We start from the raw sequence: 21,130 nt of genomic DNA, 5'->3' as shown, positions 1-21,130 counted from the left end.
GATGTTCTGCCTGAACTGAACGAAAGACACATGCAGCAAGAGGTGTGCATTTTCAAGCACGACGGTGCCCCAGCGCACTACGCCTCAAAGGTTCGGCGTTTTTTGGATGAAAATTTCACGCGCAAGTGGATGGGCCGCGGGTCCGAAAACATGCCCTGGCCTCCGAGGTCACCTGATCTCACCCCGTGCGATTTTTTTGTTTGGGGCTTCATAAAATCGCTTGTATACAGCGCCGGCACACTGACGAGCATCGCTGCGCTCAAGGCCCGCATTGAGGACGCGTTTGACCAGATCACTGATGAAATGCGGGCAAACGTGTTCAGAAACTATGAAGAGCGCCTGGAGAGGTGCATCCAAGCCAACGGCGGCCACTTTGACGTCTGAGCTGCACAGGATCTCAAGAACAAGTCGCGAAACGGCCCTTATCAGGGCCACCAAAATCCTGCCTGGTGGGAGCTAACGCACCGCCGCTACTCCTTACCCGATCCTCTGCAAATAAAGGAGAACCAAATGGTATCTACACAGATAGCATAATGCAAAAATGCTTTCAGGAGGGTGTCAGAGCGCTCATAGCGTTTATTCTGTGGCAGTGTACGACATCAAACCGCACCGGTAGCGAACAGACGAAAGCAGACGACACTCGAAGCTCGAAAAGATTTATTGCTAAAGGCATTCGAAACGTTGCGAATTTCGCGCAGTTTTTGCCAAACTGCGTTTTTTGTGACCAATTAAAAAACATTTGAAAGAGAGCCTTCAAACTTCCCGCAAACATCCCCCACATTTGCTTAAACTTCGCGGCGAACAAACGAGATGGCGCCACCAGTGCGATCGCTGACAGAGCGGCTTAATTTCCTTCGTCGTCGCCGCAGACGATGTGAATATCCGACTTATTCTGTTCGAATCAGGTAGGTACCCCAAGCAAACGTGGTATTAAACAATTCTGCCGACCAAATGCCATTTCTGTGCGAAATGTGAGCTCGAACAATGAGCCCGTTTAGCTGAAAGAATCATTTTACGGGGCGCGTATATTTCCGCAACACGCGATAGAATGGCACATACCCACTACGGGGGAGTGGCATGGCGTCACTTCCCGCACGGCGTGGGTTCCCGAGTCAACGGAGAAATGAGACTGTTACTGCGCCAATCCTTTACCCTGGACTCGCCCTATCCCCAACTAAACCCTTCCATTTTGTGGCAATAAAGTTGTAACCACCACCACCACCTTCTCTAAATCAGTTTTCATTTTTAATTTTCCGCGTCTTTTTCAAATTGCGCGCTTTTTCGTTCGAAGAACGCACCTGCTTCCGGAGAACGTGCACCGGACCATACGATTGGTCCGTTTCAAACTTGACTTCCTGTCTTCGGCTCGCTTCGGTACCCAACGGTATCGCCCAACGGTTTCAGCCGTGCCAGGCGATGCTGGCAGTGCGTCCGATGCTGTGAGCGTTGCTGCTCGCTGGGTTTTCCTTGCCTGTCCCGAAACGGACCCCAAGTGTGTCGGTTGGCCACGTCTCGCCATGTCCAGCGTGAGTGAAAGCCTCTGCTCGCCTCAAACAGCATTGTAATAGGCCGCGAAGCTGCCGAGAGCCGCTCAAGTTTTGCGTGCCCGCGATTAGGCTTAATGAGCGACGTAAACATTGCGTGGAACTGCAAATTCATCACTTCTCCGTCCTCTCCCAGCTCGTTGAACGTTGAAATTTAGCTAGAGCTGTTGTGCAGTCAAGTTTCAGCGTATTAAATTTGAAAATTCGCCCGTCGTCGGGTTGGCCGCTGCAACGGTTTTCGCAGCTCACGGTCCGCTGCGAGCAGTAACGCGGTTGCCCAACTTTGCTCGTCGATGTTGTGTTTCAGTATTTGTTTACTCCGTTAGGTGACCAACAAGCTAAAGGGTGCTGCTGCGCGGATATGCGTGCATCAACCCTAACGCTTCGGTGCTAACGAAAGCGTTTTGCGAAGGCTTGCAAACCCGTGTCTATGGCTTGCTGCTCGCGCATGTGAATCCATTCATTTCCCGATATTTCGCTACGCGTGCCGACCTTCGTCGCTTTAATTTTCGCGCGCATCAGTGTCGGCATGATGTTTGCTAAAGCGCATGTCGGCCTTAGTGAAAAATTGCCCCGCATTTGGTTTCGAGCGCGTTGCGTGGATGCCGACAGAAATGCGGTTTGTGAACTAGCTACGTTAGCTAACGTAGCTGACGGACCGTGCAGGCTGTCCCGTGGTTTTTGGAAATGTTTGCGCGGCGCCTATTTTATTTGTTCGCTAGTAATATAACGTGAGTCGTTTTGTAGTTGGCGTTCGGTGGTTTTGTGGCTTTGCCTGTTTATCGGGTGTCTAGAACGGTACTGCATCTTAACAGGATGTTCAGTGCAATAGGCAGAGTGGTGAACTTGCTTGTTTTCACTTGTCCGTTGGTAGCGTTGATTCAGAATTGTAACCTGAAATCACCAGCACATGTGCACTCCCATGTGCAACTATGCACATTAGATGTAGATAGGATATGTGCAGGATATGTGTAATCCTGTAAGTGCCAAGGGTCACACCATCTTACCTTGAAACCTTTGCGAAAAATGTTCAGGACAAGCATATCAGATGGCCGTGAACTGGTGTCTGACAAGAAAGCTTGGTGTACATGGTTCAAGATTTCAGTTAAAGTGAAACTTGGGAACCTGTGTCTATTTAATGAGACTGAAGATTTGGTAGGTTACTGCTAGGACCAGTGAAAAGGGCTAAATTTTGAACTAGTCTGAAAAAACTGAGTGAATAAGCTACTCGCAGCTGAAGGAGACTTATGGGACCTAATTGCTTCCAAAAATGGCTAGGTCAAAGTAGAGAGTAGTCAGATTGGCAACATTGCTGGCAGGGACAAACTTCATTTCCTGAGATTTTGCTGTGCATACAGATTTGACTTCGTTGCATACTGGTAGCTTAACTATGGTGGCCTATTAAAAAGGGCTTAACCACCATCGTCACTCGAAAGCATCTGTTTCAAGTAACTATCCTTTTATAATGTGCAAGTTCAGTTGTTTAAATAGTTTTAGTCAAACTCTTAATAAAAGACCAAAGAAACCACTTCAACAGAGTGCAGGCACGTTAAAGAGCCCCAGGTGGTCGAAATTTCCAGAGCCCTTCACTACGGCGTCTCTCATAGCCTTAGTCACTTTGGGACATTAAACCCCATAAACTAAACCAAACCACAAGTGTACTGTGTGTCGTTCTGTCTGTCTTCATATTTTGGACTCTTACAATCCTATAATGCACAGCCAACTAGCCTTAGCCCTACCAGTGTTCAAAGGCCAACTCCAGAGGATTTGCAAACGCTTTGAGTTTGCTATAGAATTTTTTTTAGACCTTCATGTTTTTCAAATAATGAGGAAAAGAAAATAAAGGAGCAATAACCAGGGAGCCGAAACTGGGTTTCGACCAAGATACAACATCACGGATACTGTCAAAACCTCACTTGTGCACAGTGATTGGCCAAACTGGCAACCTTAAGGGACAGTTACAATCATTAATTTATCTGGAATGATCAAAAACTAGGTGTAAATTTTTTTATTCAGCAAACGCAGAGCGAATATCGGCGATGTGCAACTCGTGACGTCACCACATGCAAAGTTTTCCATAAAAATCGCTCCAATTGTGGCCAGAAAACTGGCAAATTTCATTAATTTCCTTAATGTGTGGATAGCAAATAAACTTCTGAGTGGCCCTTTAATGTGCATGTCATACGAGTTATCTCACCTGATTCTTCTCTGCACGTTTCTCATGCATGACATGAGTTGCATGTGAAAACCTAGTCCTCAAACCTGCATAAAATGCTTTAAACGTAATGCATTTTAATTTCTCTGGCTTGCTTAAAGGGCCAGCGTGTGGGGTGTGCCTGTAATGTTAGTTGTTCGGTTTCAAAAACATCATCTTGAAATTTCATAAACCGCAGGACACGCTAAATTAGTGTACTGCCGCCCTATTTGCCATGTACTGCAGTCTCTCCTAAAGCATGCGACATGCAAGCATTATTGGGCCCTCCTCTAATCTTGTCACAGGCATGCAGTAGACCTGCTGTGAGCGGTGCTCGCTTATTCCCGCTCTTATCGCCTGCACCTGTACATGAGAACGAGGGCAGGTTTTTGAAAAGTAGCTCGGATGATAAGGTGCTTCTGCATTAAAAATCATGGATAGCCAAGGTTCTTTCTGTGGATTGCATTGTCATGGCTGGCTTACTCGTTCCCAATGCCAGGTTTTTCGGCAAGTGTTGAGGAAAGTAGTTTTTCAGGTGTTCTCTACAGCTTTGTTGGCTGGCCAGTTGCAGGGTTAAATTACCACTCTACTGAACTGAGATGTGAAAGCTGCTGTGGCTAAGTTCATGCTGCTGTTGAGTCAGACTCGTGCTTTTGACTTGCCGCACTCCTGGGAAACCCTGCGTTTTACTTGACCGCCAGTGGGTCGCAGAGCTGTGTGCAGAATCTGACACTAACTGTGCCTGCAGCTTACGGGTGCACAATTCCTGTTGCAGTTTGCAGCAAGAAAGAATTTGTCAGCTGCAGTGAATGACTTATTTGCAAGTACTACAATTCGCGAAGCAGAGGGGCTAGGCCCTTTAGCGCTCGCTTCGGCGAAGTTATTCGCAGGATGAATTTTTCGCGAGGCCTAGGTGATTCGGAAAAAAACTCTAGAATTAGAACTTCGCGGAAATTAATTTGTTTACAGTATGAGCAACTGCACCATGTCACTGGTAGAGAATATCATTTGTCAGCAGTGGTGGGAGCCGCAATCTTATTGGAAAATGTTCTGGTACAGCTGTTGAGGTATGCAGGAATGTAATCTTAATGTCATTACAATATGATCTAGCTCAGAACGGACGTGTCTGCTACCGTTGCTCGAAATGTGGTGTTATGATTAAACATTGCCTGATTAAACATTGCACCAGTAGTTTGGGCACAGGAGATGGAAAAGTATTATGCTGGTATGGCTTCCTGAGCTGAAAACAAAGAATGTGTTATAGGGGGTTTAATGTCCCACAACTCAACCTGGGCAATCGGACACCGGAGTGGAGGGCTCCAGAATAATTTTAGACCGCCTGGGGTTCTTTGACGCTTGCTGATATCGCACAGCACACAGGTGTTATTGCGTTTTTGCCGGCATTCTAATGTGGCTGCTGCAGCACAGATTCAGGCTTGTGTCGTTGGGCTTAGCAGCTGAATGGCGTGACTACTAAACCAGCGTGACTGATAGGCGAAAGGAATAGATGATGCTTAGATTTCTCACTATTTCAGTCATTACTAGACTGTAGATGCATGAGTTTAATGTTAAAGGAGTACAAGCACCAAGTTTTGGTAGTTTTTTCCTCCATTGTAGTTATGCTCAAGACATTAAGTGTAAATTGCCGCTTAGAATTAGCTTTCGGCCGGCAAATAACTAATTTATTCAGTTTCTTCTCTCATGTTATACACGTTAAAAAGCTTGCTTATATAACTCTAATACGCCCTAAAATCGAATATGCTGCGGCCATTTGGGACCCTATTCAAGCCTACGTTATCACTAACATTGAATCCTTGCAAAACCATGCTGTTCGTTTCATATTTTCTGACTACTCACCCTTCACAAGCGTTTCAGCATTAAAAAAACGTGCCGAACTGGAAGATTTGTCATATCGCCGTAAACTTGCTCGCTTAACCCTTTTCCATAAGCTTTATCACCACCCATCCCTTCGCCGTGATTTTTTTCAGTCACCTGATGCTCTCTTTCCACGCCGTGATCATTCTTTCAAAGTTAAACGCGTAAACTGTCATTCATCGTCTTATGCCAATTCATTTATTCCCCGTACTATCACTGAATGGAATAATTTGCCACCAGTCATCGCCACAGAAACTGACAATAAAAAATTCCAACAGCTTCTTCGCTGTGACGGAAATGTGTAAATGTTTGCTGTTTTTGTTAGTGTTCAATTTTTCTTTGTGTGATGCCTTTTGTTTTAATGTTTTTTGTTACACTTACTTGTTAAAATGTATCGCGATTACTTATGATTGTACCCCCCCCCCCCCCTATGTAATACCCTCTTCTGGAGGGCCTTTAGGGGTAACTTGAATAAATAAATGAATAAATGTTTTAGTGTGGGTGGACTTGAGGCGAAAGGAATAGATGACGCTTGGATTTCTCAGCATATGACGTGATGATGCGGTTGAAGAAGTGTGCTAGAGAGGACAGCTCACTTACTCCCTTTTAAATCCTTTCTGATTAGAGTGTAGGGTACAGTGTTCTAGTCACAGAGGTCCCACTCTCGCCTACAACGGAGCTTTTATGAGCTAGAGAAGATCAAAAATGAAATACAGGTGTTGATGTCACCCGATGATTGTTTCAAGTAAAAATGCGTTCGATTACTCGAATTTACAGTGTGGTTCCCGACATTCACTTCAAAAACAGCGGCAACCACTCTTCTGTGGTGTAGACGTCACAAATTTGAATTTGATGCAGGGAAGATTTTTAGAATTCTTTTTTCTCGGTGATAAGTGCATCCTTCGCCATCTGACAAACGTCAACGTAGCCAGGAAAAGCCAGAGAATCAATTTTTGCTGAGAACAGATAATTATGAAGTTGTCCCAAGTGTGGCGCTTTAATTGGAAGTACTGTTTGAGCTGTACAATTTAGTGTGCACCGGGGAAGACTAAAGTTTGTTTAACCCCAAGGTATGAGTAGTCCGAGAGAGAGAGAGAGAGAGAGAGCAATGGACGGAAAGGCAGGGAGGTTAACCAGGCGATGCCCATTTGGCTACCCTACACTTGGGGAGGGGAACAAAGGGGAAAAAAGGAAAAAGAGTGGCAATGAAATGAGAAAAGGGGACAGAGGGCGCACACTAAAAACTTAAAGATTATAGACGGGAATACAACCCCGAGTCCTTTAAGAATCTTAGGAGTGCTTTCACCGCTATCCCTTTTGAGGAAGGTTGTGTCCAAGGCCCCAGAACCTTGGACTCTGTTAGAGTAGTCCGAATTCTAATCATTGAGAACATGCTGTGTAGTGTGACGAGCGTTTTTATAAAAAAAGCCGGCCGCGGCGGTCGAATTTCGATGGAGGTGAAATTCTAGCGGCCCATGTATGCGATGTCAGTGCACATTAAAGAACCCCAGGTGGTCGAAATTTCCGGAGCCCTCCACTACGGCCTCCCTCATAGCCTGAGTCACTTTGGGACGTTAAACCCCCATAAACCATTTTTAAGGTACTGTGTTGCATTATGCTGTGTAGCCTATTGTGCACAGTTCTAGAGTCGTGAAAGCCATCGGTCATTGATACGGAGTTGGGCCTCCTTTTGTGGTGCGCAGAGCTCGAACGTCGAAAACCTTCCGCCGCAAGTTCTGCGGCAGGTGTCGAGGGAGCTCTGCGAGCTGGTTCGACAGCCACCCGAAGGCATACGTGTCATTGTCAACGAGGAAGATGTCACCGATATCGAGGCCACCATCGAGGGACCTCAGGGCACCCCCTACGCGGGTGGTGTCTTCAAACTGCGCCTGGTACTGTACTGAACTGTCTTTATTAATTAGTTTGCCTGCTTTTCTGCATCTCAGTTTTTCTTGTACTTCGTGCTTCAAATGTGACTGGTAGGACCCAAACTGTTTTCTTTGATACTTGGAACAAAATGGTGGTACTGTATGTTGCAGAATGGGGTGGAGTGCATATGGCAGGTTCTCTCAGATCATGAATGGCCGCTTGCCAATATATCCCTCAAGAGAAAAGTATACAACAGCTGTATCTTACCAGTACTCACATATGGGGCAGAAACGTGGAGGCTAACAAAGAGGTACTGTTAAAACATTGAAAAGAGCCCGTTGTACAAGAAATAAAGTTCAAAAGGGTTGAAAATGAATTCGTACCAACTCGCCCAATTTTCAACCCTTTTGAACTTTATTTCTTGTACAACGGGCTCTTTTCAATGTTTTAACAGTATTTCAAGTGAGCACTTGTGTTGTTGTCACTCTGTCTCTGTCCCTGTCCCTGTGGTGCCACACCAGTATAACAACGAGGGTTCAGCTTAAGTTAAGGACAACGCAGCGAGCTTTGGAAAGAAAAATGATAGGTGTAACGCTAAGAGATCGGAAGAGGGTGGAGTGGGTGAGGGAACAAACGCGGGTTAATGACATCCTAGTTGAAATTGAGATGAAGAAATGGGTTTGGGAAGGGCATGTAATGCGAAGGCAAGATAATAGACCTCTCCCGGCCTACGTTATCAGCGCAAATGTTTCTGGTCCAATGGGTAAAACATGCGCCGTACCGAGAAGGCTCACACTGGAAGAAGAAAGGCTGCAAGGCGTTTCGAATCGGGGAACAAAGGTTGTGGGGGAGCGCTCGACACCAGAAAAAACCGGTTCAGGACCGAAAGTTGATTTGGCCCATCGGGGTACACCTTTTAGACGTCACACTGTTTACATCAGGGAGAGGTCTATTGCTGGTCCTTAAGGGTAACGGCGTGGATTCCAAGAGAACGCAAGCGTAGCAGGGGGCGGCAGAAAGTTAGGTGGGCAGATGAGATTAAGAAATTTGCGGGGATACGGTGGCGGCAACTGGCGAAGGACAGGGTTAATTGGAGAGACATGGGAGAGGCCTTTGCCCTGCAGTGGGCGTAGTCAGGCTGATGATGATGATGCATGTTGCTAAGATATTCGAGTCAGATGCAACCCAAGAACTTGGTGGAAAGAGTGGCCTTTCGAAGGACGCCCTCCTAGGAATGGTCTTGGCCTGTTGTCACGATGTCACGTGAGCCACCTTGTACCTGCTACTGTGGCACCACAGGTGGTAGGCAAGTGCAATCAGCAAGGTGGTTTGACTGTGGCGTCATGACAACCGGTCTGTGCGGTTTGTTGGAGGATTTTCAGTGAGGGGTGTTTCATGCTACATTCATGAGTTCTACCCGACTCGAAGCGTGATAGACTTTGTCAGAATGAATTTGAAAATAGCTCTTTGTGGATAGTTTGTACCAGAAGACACCAATAAAAGATGGATGTTTGCTGGTATGTATACAAAACACCAATAAAGATGTGAGAGAAGCCAACAGCCACAGAAACCAAGGAGCACAGGGGATTTTTAAAATTTTTTTGTGGTGTTGATCAAGTAAGAATATTACTGAATATGTTGTCGCTTAAGGCTAATTGATTAGAAAAGCAGAAGAAAAAACAACCACATGCCGCCGGTGGGATCTGAATACCCCCGAAACATAAATACCCCCGAAAGCAGAAGGTTTGACAGCCGTCGCCGTAGCTCAGAGGTAGAGCACCGGACGCATAATTCGGAGGTCGTGGGTTCGGATCCCACCGGCGGCATGTGGTTGTTTTTTCTTCTGCTTTTCTAATCAATTAGCTTTAAGCGACAACATATTCAGTAATATTCTAAATTGATCAACACCACACAAATAAATAAATAAATTAAAAATCCCCTGTGCCCCATTGGTTTCTGTGGCTGTTGGCTTCTGTACTGGCTTTGTACAAATGGACAGCCTTCAGTTTAAAGTTTGAGGGACGAATCTGGCAGTGAGAGCAAGGGGAGATTTCGTGGTGAAGACATTAGCACGTGTGCGTGTGGTTGCCTTTTGATGTGGTGCTTAGATCTGGAATTGATCACTAGACACAGGAGTGGTGTCAACAGAGAGAGTGATGTTAACTGATATCATCATTAAAGCGCAGAGTGCAAAAAGTGGCTTCTTTACAGTGCCTGACGGTGAAATAGCATACATGGGGACTGTAGTTCTCTGCTAGTCACTGGTAGGTTTGAAATATCAATCCGTTTTTATTTGTTACTCAAAATATGGGATTAGTATTATATACACAAAGAGGTCCCGTATTTGGAGGCAGTGACAAAGAAGGTGAGGAATTGTCATGACACTAGGTGTGTAGTCATTGCAGTAATGTGGATTTTCAGTGCTGATGGAATGCACATCAATTTTGTGTTACTTCGCTTTGGCTTTTAACAGAATCTGGCTTGGTTGGCAGGTGCAAAATTTTTGTACTTCTGGTTCTACAGGGTTGCTATGGCAAACTAGTCTAGTTTCACCTGCAGGCAGCTTTCAGGGGTGCTTTGGAGGTTGGCAGGGACTTGGCAGCACACATTGCAGTCTCAAAAAATGTTTACTAAGGACTGATAGACAGTGGTTAATGTTAGTAACAGACTAGCGCTCAGGCATTTCTGTTTTAAAGGGACTATGCAGTAAATTAATTGAGACAGAAGAGAGATAGGCATTCGATCACTCGTTACCCCATCGCAAGAATTTTTGAGCTAGCATCAATAACAACGAAGTTATAGACGATTAAAAATCACGCTCCTCCTCTCCCCCCTCAACTCATACGCGCGGGGCACCAAGAAAAAATAAACAAAACAGCTCTGGGACTGGGCCCCGCCCATCAATACGTTATTTGCTGACGTACGGTTTATGACTTCAGGTTGTCGCACTCCCGAGGAGCAGCGTGCGTCGGCAGCGTCTCTCCGGTCTCTGCGCTTTCTTGGATTGCGGTGCGCGTCGGGTTTCTTTGCTAGTTAGCAGAATGGGCCTGGACCTCGAGGTGCGATTGCTCGCTGTTAAGGCCGCGATGGGCATCGAGCCCTATGCATTCACGTCGAACGAGCGCTGGGTTATAGTAGTAAGTGTCAGGTGCGAAGTGTCGACCGCAAATGCTGAGTCTTTGGCGGGCGTGCGACGCTGGCAGTCCGATGCGCTCCATCCAGGCTGCTCGCTCACACACGTCTCTAGGAATAACTTGCCTTAGTTCAACACCTCGCCAGTCACTGGGTTTGCAGCCGACGACACAGCAAGGCGTATTCATCTTGGGCAGTCGAAGAAGGCACTGCGAGTGGCTCGCCGCTCCCAAACTCGCGACAGAAAGAGGCGGCAGAGGTAAATTAAAACCATATGAGCGAAGGCAATGCCCTGGCTCGCGCTTGCCCGAGGGGGTCGCGCGGCGGCTCGAGCAGACGGTTTTCACCCCTACCGGAAGTGTGCCTGTGATGTCGTAGCTGCCGCGGCTCGAACGAATGATAGCATGTGGTGGTCTGCCGACGTCATGGGACTAGTGACGTCTATTTTCCCGATTTTGGTTCCACAATGGCTTCCCTACGAAGACACCAAACGGCCCGCGAATTTAAAAAAACACGATTTTTAAAAATTCATAATAAATTGCCGGCTCAGTTCCGAAGACTCATGCTTGGTGTGAATGCTTCTGAGCATCACTTCTAACATTTACAAGCGGCTTTTAATTCTTTGCCTAGTCCCTTTAAGTGTGACCGCATTTGCTTAAACCGCTCTGTGTGCAAAAGTTGAGGGTGTGCACAGAGCCTTTGGGGTGAGCTTCAAAATAAGACATTGTTGCCACTCCTGTAGTTACCTGTACTGTGAAGATTTTCATGCATGCTGAACATTCCCCCCCTCCTGTAATGTCCTTGTGGGCCCATAGAGTATGCAGATAAGTAAATAAATGTATACATGGTTTGTAGAAAGGTCAGAGGGCAAGTTTGCAATGCGTATGCACATATTTAGAGGAAGACCAGAATCGAAGGACGCATGTTGCGTGCAACGCAGCGAGACGGTCGGCTCGTGTCGCCAGATGGCCTTGCCCCGGGGGGTAACAGTGTTGTGGTGTTGCAGGTACTGCCGAAGGACTTTCCAGCGTCTCCCCCACGTGGCTTTTTCACGACGCGCATCTTCCACCCAAACGTGGCGGTTCCGTCGGGGGAGATCTGCGTGAACACCCTGAAGAAGGACTGGAAGCCCGACCTGGGCCTCCAGCAGATCTTGCTCACCATCAAGTGCCTGCTGATTGCGCCCAACCCCGAGTCAGCGCTCAACGAGGAGGCCGGCCGCATGCTGCTCGAGAGGTGACTCGGTGTATTGTTCGGTCGCGGTGTCTCTCTTGTGCTGTTCACTGGTGAAGGCTAGTGCAAGGACGGAGCGCATTTAGGTAGCAGTCATGCATAGATAATAGGACTTAGAGGACAAGTTGAGGTTGGTCTAGGTCGAACCACTCTCAAATGACACAGGTGCTGCTATCACAGAAAATGAGGTTGGTGAGAAGCGTAATGCAGGTATCGGCCGCCACCAGCCATTTCCACAGTCATGCTGCGGTGTTGTCAACACACTCTTTTCACTAAAACCCGCCGTGGTGGCTCAGTGGTTATGGTGCTCGGCTGCTGACCCAAAAGACGCAGGTTCGATCCCGGCCGTGGCGACCGAATTTCTTTGGAGGAGAAATTCCAGAGGCCCGTGTGCTGTGCGATGTCAGTGCACGTTAAAGAACCCCAGGTGGTTGAAATTTCCGGAGCCCTTCACTACGGCGTCCCTCATAGTTTCAGTTGCTTCGGGACGTTAAACCCCAATAAACCAAACCTTTTTCACTAAAACTATGGGTTAGGCACTTGAATATATTAGGGCAACTTTTGTAATAATTGCTACTAATCTTATTGTGCTGTGAAGCTCGAACTGCGACCTACAGGCCTGTGTGTTGTGAGTCTACTGATTTATTTGCAATTGCTTTTTGCAGATTTTCTGCCGCTTCGTTGCTGGACTTGCTTGTATCTAGTCTGGCTTGGAATTTTTTGTTCATTATTTTTATTCACTTTCTGAAACTCCCTGGTTTTTACAGGAGGGACAGGCTGCTTGATACGCTATAGGGTGCATCTGTTGAGAGTGCGAGAGATGTGCAGTTTGGAAATGCCATTTTATTTCTAGGGATTGCACGGACCTGTGGTGTACAGGCAAGAAGCTGGTGAAATTCTGGCTCAAATAAGCCTTCTACGCCTGACAGCTGTATAGGGTCATACCGTGGTCCGCACGGTTGAAAAATGCGGTGTTTCATAGTGATATCACAGCACAGTAGAGTTGTGCCTGCGAAACAAAGCTCAGATGCTGAGACTCCTAATGTGTTGAATGAGTTTTTTTTTTTATTTGATACCTTAAAGGCCCCTGGTATGAGGCATTACATGAGGGATGGGCATGGCAGTTAAACAATGATGGTCTCGATAGCGTTCTTAAAATGGATGGCGTTGATGTGATGCACAACGTCCTGTGGTAGATCATTCCAGTCCCGGGATGACGTGACGAAAAAAGATAGAGAATGAGCAGTAGTTCTTGCGGTGGGGGAGGGCCTTATGGTGATTAATACGGCTCGAGAGGCGATAAGCAGGTGATATGACTGATTCTCCTAAAGATGAATGATAAAACATATGAAAGAGGCTGGTTTGGTTTCGTTTATGGGGTTTAACGTCCCAAAGCGACTCAGGCTATGAGGGACGCCGTAGTGAAGGGTTCCGGAAATTCGACCACCTGGGGTTCTTTAAAGGGGCCCCGAAACACAACCTTAGTTGACTGTTGATTGCATACAGTGAGTTATAATGGTGCTATTAGCGTCGGTAATACCGCGTATATTCCGTTTTTTAATATTTTAATGTCCTCCCAAAAACAAATTCATGGCTCTGATGGTGTCCCCACACAGTGGCGCGTTTTTAGCAGCAGATATGACATCACCTGGCGCGAGCTGATGATTGGACAAACAGTAAATATACTGCAAATTGTGTGAATAAATAGAGACACATTTTGTCACCTGTTGGTGTTTTATATGAGATCAACAAAGACAACTTGTTCGTCTTAGATAGAAGCCCTGCAAAGCAAGTAAAATAAAAATACACCACCAGGGGCGCTCTGGCCTGGAAACGACGTGCCAGTCTCAGCAAGAACGAGTTACAGAGAGCAGGCAACCATGGAGTACAAACTTCCGCGACGTGCTCTGGCTGGCTGTTTTGATTGGTTGCGCCAGGTGCCCTCATTGGGAGAGTGAATGAAATAGGAGTGGGAAGCCCCGCCAAAATCGAGTTGAGGGCAGCGTTTTTTTTGCTTGTATTTTCAAATTTCTTCACTGAATAACTCCCGTTCCTGTGCATCGATTCCTGTAATTCTTTTTAAGTCAGCATCTGTGTGACATAAAGAAGCCACCTGAAGTATAGCCGGTATCCCCCCAAGCAGTGTTTCGCAGCCCCTTTAACGTGCACTGATATGAAAGGGGCACAATTGAGAAATTTTTTGTTGCGTTTCAAGGCTGGGTAAGTTGGCTCTAGCTGCTCTGCCATTGGTTGCTTTTAACCCTTTGAGGGTCGAATTATTTTGAAGAAAACTTTCCCAGGTGGTCAAATTACTTTATTGCGGATCTTGAATCTGCAAAATGTATATAATCGAGAATAAATAGTAAAAAAAAATTAGGAACAGTACTTTGGTGACAGCATCACTCACAACTGGAAAATGTTCAATAGAATAGAAGAGCAACGGTGATAAGCAAGCTAAGAGCAGCACCAATAAAGATAGAAATCAACTTTTGCTGCCTCTGCAAAACAGTGCCCACAAAGAGAAAACACGTTTCGCGCGACTCCGTTGCGATCCCGCGGCGGAATCGAAACCGCGTAGGCGCGTTGCCACAGAGGGCGAGAATACCTCGCGAGCAACGGTGATAAGCAAGCTAAGAGCAGCGCCAATAAAGATAGAAATCAACTTCGGCAGCCCCTGCAAGATAGTGCTGACAAAAAGAAAACTCAAATTTCGCGCGACTCCGTTGCGATCACGCGGCGAAACCAAAACTACAAAAGGGGTGTTGTCGCAGTCTGTGCGGCCGCGCTAAAGCTAGACATAAGTTCTGCTTATCTCCGTAAGAAGGCAGCACAAAATTCAGACACTTCTTGTAAGTCCTAAGAGGTGGCAGCACCCCCCAGTGAGCACGCATTGTTCTTTTGGCGAAAAATTTCAAACGGAAGATCGAAAACGTACCCGTACGGCAAAGACCTTGCGGGACAGAAAACCGCCGCCGTACATATACGGCAAAAACCTTCAAAGGGTTAAATCATTCCCCCTCCCCCCACCCTTTTCTCTCTCTCTGCAGGTATGATGACTACTGCCGGAGGGCCCGGATGATGACCGAGATCCACGCGCGGCCTGCGAAGCACAAGGGCGGCTCCTCGCCCCAGAGCAAGGCCGTCAAGCTCGCGAAAGAGAAGAAGCGCACCCTGAAGCGGTTATGATGGCCCACGCACCAGCGCCTTTCCCCTCTCGCGCACACACACACTCACCTCTCTCTGTAAATAGGACGGCGCGTACAAGGCCATCGCAGCTAAAGAAAACGAGAAAAAAAGGGAAATAAAAACACAGAGGCAGCGGTGCCCTCGAGCGAAAAAACGCTAGTCGCGTGGGGATGGAGTTTTGCTCTGCCGGGGTGGCTTCCCGGCGGAAAGGAAAACGGTGTCTTCGTATTGGCGCATAGATTGGCTGTGGAATTAGTAGTCAGGCTGGGAAAACACGAAATGGTTTAGAAGCACAGTGGGAATGGTCTGGTGTGTAAACTCTGCAGTGGTGTAAGCAGATGGTGGTGACATCTGGGGGCAAAGAAAGTACACGCTTATCTCGCTGCTGGTTGCTGTGAAATGAGGCGGCAGCTTGAAAGGCAGGGTGGCTAGCTTACAAGGTTATGAAAATGCGCTTCTGGAAGTGGTCTCCTAGCACCAGTAGCTTACACTGTACTGTGGACAGGCTTGAGAGAAAAGCAGGGTTTCATCTCCTGCATGATCTTGCAAGTGTCGGGGAGTCGGGTTCAACTTCGTGTTTACACTGTGGTCAAAGTTTATGCGCACCAGTGGTGTGATAGTCTTTTTTTCTTCGTGTTCACGGAGCTCTAGGACAATGAGTTCCTGCGGGTTTTATCCTCTTATCTGCGAGAAGGAGCTGTCCGTTGTGATCTACAGCAGCAATTGGCCGACAAGTTGCAAATCCGACGAGTTTTTCATTTCGCTGTCGGTGTCATTGGCTCCGTTTGCTGCGGTGGAGCGCGTGAATGCTAAATGTCTGTGAACATGCCTTTTTTTTATCTTCAGAGTGTCTCGTAGTTGAGATGCGTGGGCTGAAATATCTTGTCCTTTGGTCAGGCATTGCACACTTATTTTTTATTGAAGGGCATTAGCAACGCACAATAGCTTTTGGGGAAAATGAAACTTTGGCATGGTGTTCCTGTACCTGTGTTTTGTTTTGTTGTCCAGCGCACAAGTGGTGAAGTTGCTCTCTTATTCTGCTCAAGAACGAAAAGCTCCTTTAACCCTTTCAGGCGCCATTTTTTGTTTTGACTGAAATATATTTTTCACCTAAGTAGTATATTCAGGCCTCAAGAAAGGGAATTTGTTAGTTCTCGAACGTGAAAGACCAGCTGGTCAGTTCTTACAACTAGTATATGGAGAATTCCATGCAAAGTGTCAGATTTGTCAGAAATAATAACATCTAAATGTTCTCCTCTGTCAGGCAAACACCCTAGGGATCGTGGAATCGCTTTGTGTTGCGAGGATTCACATTACTCTCGAAATTGAGCAAAAACAATCGACGTTTTCACTCGCGGCAAAATCTGTCTGCACAAAAACGGCGGACAAAGTGCTACCTAGCTCACTCTTATGTGAGATATTATTTACTGCATTCACTACATGGTACAAAAAAGCAACTTATTTGCAACGAGAAGGGTGCTCAATTTGACTGAAATAATGGAATCACTGTTTAGTGCTCCAGTTTCTCAGAAAAAGCTGCAAGTTTGCCGCTTACGCAATTGTGTACAAAGCGCCTGAAAGGGTTAAAGGAGTATAGACTCCTAACTTTTGGGTGCGTGTTTTCTTCTTTGTAATGATGCGTGAGGCATTATTATACATAGATTGCCGCCTGGTATTCTCCTGCGACCACTAAATTTCTTGTGCTGTTTCGGTTTGATCAGCCGACCGATGACTGTGACGTCAAAGTGTGGTTATAGGTCACGTTAGGCACGAAACTACAATACAATCCCTGCTTCCATATTGTCATTCTGGGCTCTTGAGGAAGGCTGGCTTCAACTCTAAAACGATGAAGCAGCGATTATACCGGCGTTTTTTTCGACGCTTTACGTGACACATAACCTCCATGCATATAACCACACTTTGACGCCACAGCCATCAGTTGGCTGTTGAAACCGAAACTGAAACAGCATAACAGAAAAATTCGGTTATAAATCATTCTAGCGAAGAAAACATGCCACCAGAATTAGCTGTCTGTACTCTTTTAAATCTGTATTGGATCATAGTTTGGATTGGGGTTTGGATCATAGGCACGGGTGTCTTGCACTCTGTACAGACATGTAACCAGTGAGGGAACCCGGACTTGTATTCCAAAAAGCAAAAAATTCCGACTTTGTGCTTGGTTCCAGGGAACATGTCTGACTCTGTGCCTGATTTATTTTTGTCCGCGTTTTGTTCACCTGTGTTATGAGTTGAGCTATGACAGAATGTCCATGTTGTTTGCTGTAGGCATGCGGTCTGGATCCCGAGTCCGCATATTATGATGAATTTGATGTCGATTCCGGTTTTATTTTTGGAGCGGAATGGAATCTGCTGCAGAATAGTCATATTATGCCAACTCCGGTGCCAACTCTTGCGAGCACAAATGTCCCCTGTGACTAGGTGACCTTCATATTTTCTGCCTCCGAAAAGCAGTAATTTTTTCGATAACTGCATCTAAGTGTATAATTCTTCGTGAGGCATTCTCTCTTTTAATCTGAAAATTATTTTATACAAGTTCATCACTTCAGGAAGTCCTTGTCACGATCAAAAAGTCGAGCAACTTCGCACAATGCGTACGTTATTTCCACGCACTAATTTTCGACGTACAAATGCACAGCTTGCTCGGTTCTTGTCATCTGCGGGGCTTTTGCTTTCAATTTATTCAACATGAACTCCTCATTTGTATGTTTTCATGGTTATGCAACCTCTGCCATTACAAGTTGAAATGTGACAGAGCCATGTGGGATTTTTTTTTTCTTTCTTGTAAATAGGGCAGCTTCACTGGGAGATCCCGCAGTTGCGTGCTCTTTAAATCACGCTTCTTGCTGGCTTGTGCAACTTGAGAGGATGAATTCTGGAAAGGCGTGTGCACGGGATCACCTTTTGTGGGTAAAAATTTGGTACTGCTTTGCCTCTTAAGAGCGGAGCCTGGTCTTGAAAAGAAAATTTTATTAATGGAGTCACAGTTAAGAAATCTTCAGGGAATATGTATTTTTGTGTGCCGATTCTAAATGTCATTTAATTTCATGTAAAACAATTCCCTGAGCAATTTTTATGCATGTATTTTGTGAAGAGCTTTTAAAAAAATTTATTGCACGAAACTTGCTCAAATGCATGCCATTGGGTTCTCTTGACACCAAGGAATGCAATAAGGGTAAAATTATCATCCTGGCTCTCATAGAACTTGAGTAATAGGGTACTGAAGCTGCCACTTCAGAAACAGGAATACACATTTTTCTTCTCATTTCAGAAGTGACAACTTCAAAACCCTATAACTTAAGGTATATGATAGGCAGGAAGACAATTTTACCCTTATTGCATTCCTTGGTGTCAAGAGAACCCAATGGCATACATTTCATTAAGTTTCGTGCAATAAATTTTTTCCAAAGCTCTTCCCAAAATACATGCATAAAAATTGCATAAGTGCTCAAAGAATTGTTTTACGTGAAATCAAATGACATATTTAGAATTTGCACACAAAAATACATACTCCCGGAAGGTTTCTTAACTGTGACTCCATTAATAAATTTTTTTTTTTAAGACCAGGCTCCCCGCTTAAATTGATTAAGAGCCTATGGCATATAAGAAATCTAGCATTTCTGGTGGGTGGTTTTTTGAAAGGTTGTTCGGGTTGCACTTTGCATAGGTCTTAACGTCACCTGCACGGGTGTGTTTTGCTTTTGTGTCATTTTTTTTTCCTTTTCTGTTCATCAGTCTCTGTGTTGCTGAGACCTTCATGTGCTGTGGTAAGGTTATCTACAGCTGTGTTAAATGTCTTGGCTGTTAATCCTACTTTCTCACAGCCACGTATTTTGGTTGGCGAATACCAGCTCTTGTTTTTGCTGCAGAATTTTCCTGGCAGTGTGGTTGAAGTGCATTATTTCTTTTGGTCAAACACATTTTTTTAGTTGTCATTCCTAGCACCAGTGGGCGTGAGAGTAGCTTGAAATCAAATCATTGTTGCCTGCCATCTTTCTCCTCGGATCACTGTTCATGTATTTTGGCACTCTCTGTGTATGCTTGTTTGCTAGCATGGGGACGTTTATGACATTTCTTCGAAAAATTCCTCGATTGGCTGTGTGCAGTGCTTTTCTGGAGTGGTTTGCTTCAATTTTGAAAATTTTTTGATCTTGACAAAGTGGTGCATTCAGTCCTTGCACTTTTTAATCAATTGCAAGTAGCATTTTGGCTGCTGTATCCTCTAGGCAACATTTTGGATGTCAGGAAGCAAGAGTTCTGCCTGTCCCGAATATTTGAAGATTGATGCCGTGTTTTGAAAGAACTTGCTTTAATAAACAGAGAATATGAACTACGGCCTTTTTTGCGTCATTTATTTACATGTCTTTGGTTTACTGCTGCAGCAGACTATCCTCGGTGGTAGTGCTGTTTTACTGTGATATGGTGTAGTGACATGGTGGCTGCATTTAGACACTTTTGATGATGATTACAGTTTCAAACTGAATAATATGGGCCACACTTTGGCAGTCAAACTGTACTGATGCATTACCTGGCGAAAAATAATCTGCGGTACTTAAAGGGTCAGTCTACTGAATTTTATCGACCATATTTTCTTTGCTGCAACCGATAGCTCTTTACTCAAATTACCGTTTAGCCAGCTGTGGTGCCAAGGAGTGCGGTAGAACATCTTAAAATAGAATTTATTAATGTGGGAACACATCTGTATGAGATGGTAGTCTCATCTGGCAACCACCTGGATTTCCGCCGCGCGGCAACAAACATGGCAGCGCCCGTCGAAGCCGGACCTCTCGCTTCGGACTGAATTCTCGTTGCTGCCTTTTTCAGTGCGTTCACTGGCCATAAATGGGGCGCCTGTCTTTCGCTTCGTCTCATCTCGCCTATAAGAAAACATATAAGAGATAAATTTGCTTTATTTTAATAATTAGAGTGACGATTCTGCCGCTTCTAGGCTTAAGTGGAGAGTCGGTTTCTTTACTGCATTGGTTCCCGTCCTGACGACCAGATGGCGCCACTATAGGCTGAGTTTATTTTTGCGTCTCTGCTAGCATACGCTGAACTAAAAGTGGGAATGTGCCTGCGTTTTGCGTACGTGTAACTATAAATATTCATGTGATTTGCAGAAAAAGCGAGCGGTACGCCTTCTACAGTTTACTAGAACAAAACGTGCATTTCTCTGACATTGGGGCATACAAATGGTACGTAGTATATTCACTTATGCTTCTACAAAAAAAGACTACCACTTTCTTGAACAAAATGAACGTTCGGGGTCGCCACCATGCTTTTTTACGCGACTTTTAACGCCGAAATAAAATATAAATTGCTGCCTAAACCGGGCGCAGACCCCTCGTTATTGATGTTATAGGGTGCCAACTACCAGAATATGCCATTATTTATACACTCATCTCGGTGAGTAGACTGACCCTTTAAAGGTAAAGGGTCATAGAGGCGTAATTTTAGTTGCCTCTTCTTTCAAATGATGCGTTAGACATTTAGTACGTTTCCCCACGTGGTGTTTGCCTGCCACCGGTAAATAATTTTTAATTGAATTTCTTCTTGATGCTGTTTCGGTTTCATCACACGAATGATGGCTGTCATGCGTTGGGAGTGTTTAGGTCACTTGAGGCACAAAAAATAGCTTCAGTGTAATCACTGTTGCGTAGTTATAATTCAATACACCACTTAAGCTTGGCTTCTTCAAGAACTCGAGTAACAGCGAATGACATCTTATATTTCATTTTTCTTGCCTTACGTGACCCGAGCATGCCGGAGCCTTCATTCGGTTGATGAAGCAGAAACAGCTTCAAGAAGAAATTCAATTGCAAATTATTTAGTGGTCGGAGGCGAATACCACGTGGTAAACCACGTATTATGTCTTAACACGTCTTTGGAAAGAAGGAAACGCGGAGCTAAAATTGGATGTCTATGACTCTTTAATGCAATTAAATGCTGCCTGCACACAAATGCTGCAAGCCTTTTTATTTGTTGTTAAGCAAGAGAGATGAAATTGAATGCCAAAGCATGGCCATGTCATTGTCTGCCACTGTACATAAAATTATTAGGTAAGATCCGTGCAGGTCCT

General features: G+C 45.4%; 1 protein-coding gene and 1 non-coding gene across 2 annotated transcripts; both read left to right on the top strand.

The window, feature by feature from the left end:
- Positions 1-1,388: 1,388 nt before the first annotated feature.
- On the top strand, positions 1,389-19,381 carry LOC149348524 (ubiquitin-conjugating enzyme E2 S-like). The gene is made up of 4 exons (XM_089588163.1): positions 1,389-1,526; positions 7,317-7,505; positions 11,621-11,850; positions 14,895-19,381. The coding sequence occupies exons 1-4, from the start codon at positions 1,518-1,520 to the stop codon at positions 15,031-15,033; spliced, it is 567 nt and encodes a 188-aa protein (XP_089444289.1). The 5' UTR covers positions 1,389-1,517; the 3' UTR covers positions 15,034-19,381.
- TRNAM-CAU (transfer RNA methionine (anticodon CAU)) lies at positions 9,237-9,308 on the top strand. The gene has a single exon. It is a non-coding gene; the product is annotated as a tRNA-Met (tRNA).
- Positions 19,382-21,130: the final 1,749 nt, after the last annotated feature.

Source organism: Amblyomma mixtum, chromosome 4 (genome assembly GCF_055824585.1).
Source record: "Amblyomma mixtum isolate Tamu chromosome 4, ASM5582458v1, whole genome shotgun sequence".
In the NCBI taxonomy this organism is placed as follows: Eukaryota; Metazoa; Arthropoda; class Arachnida; order Ixodida; family Ixodidae; genus Amblyomma; species Amblyomma mixtum.
Note: the sequence above shows the minus strand (reverse complement) of the source record. Positions and strands in the feature narration are given on the sequence as shown.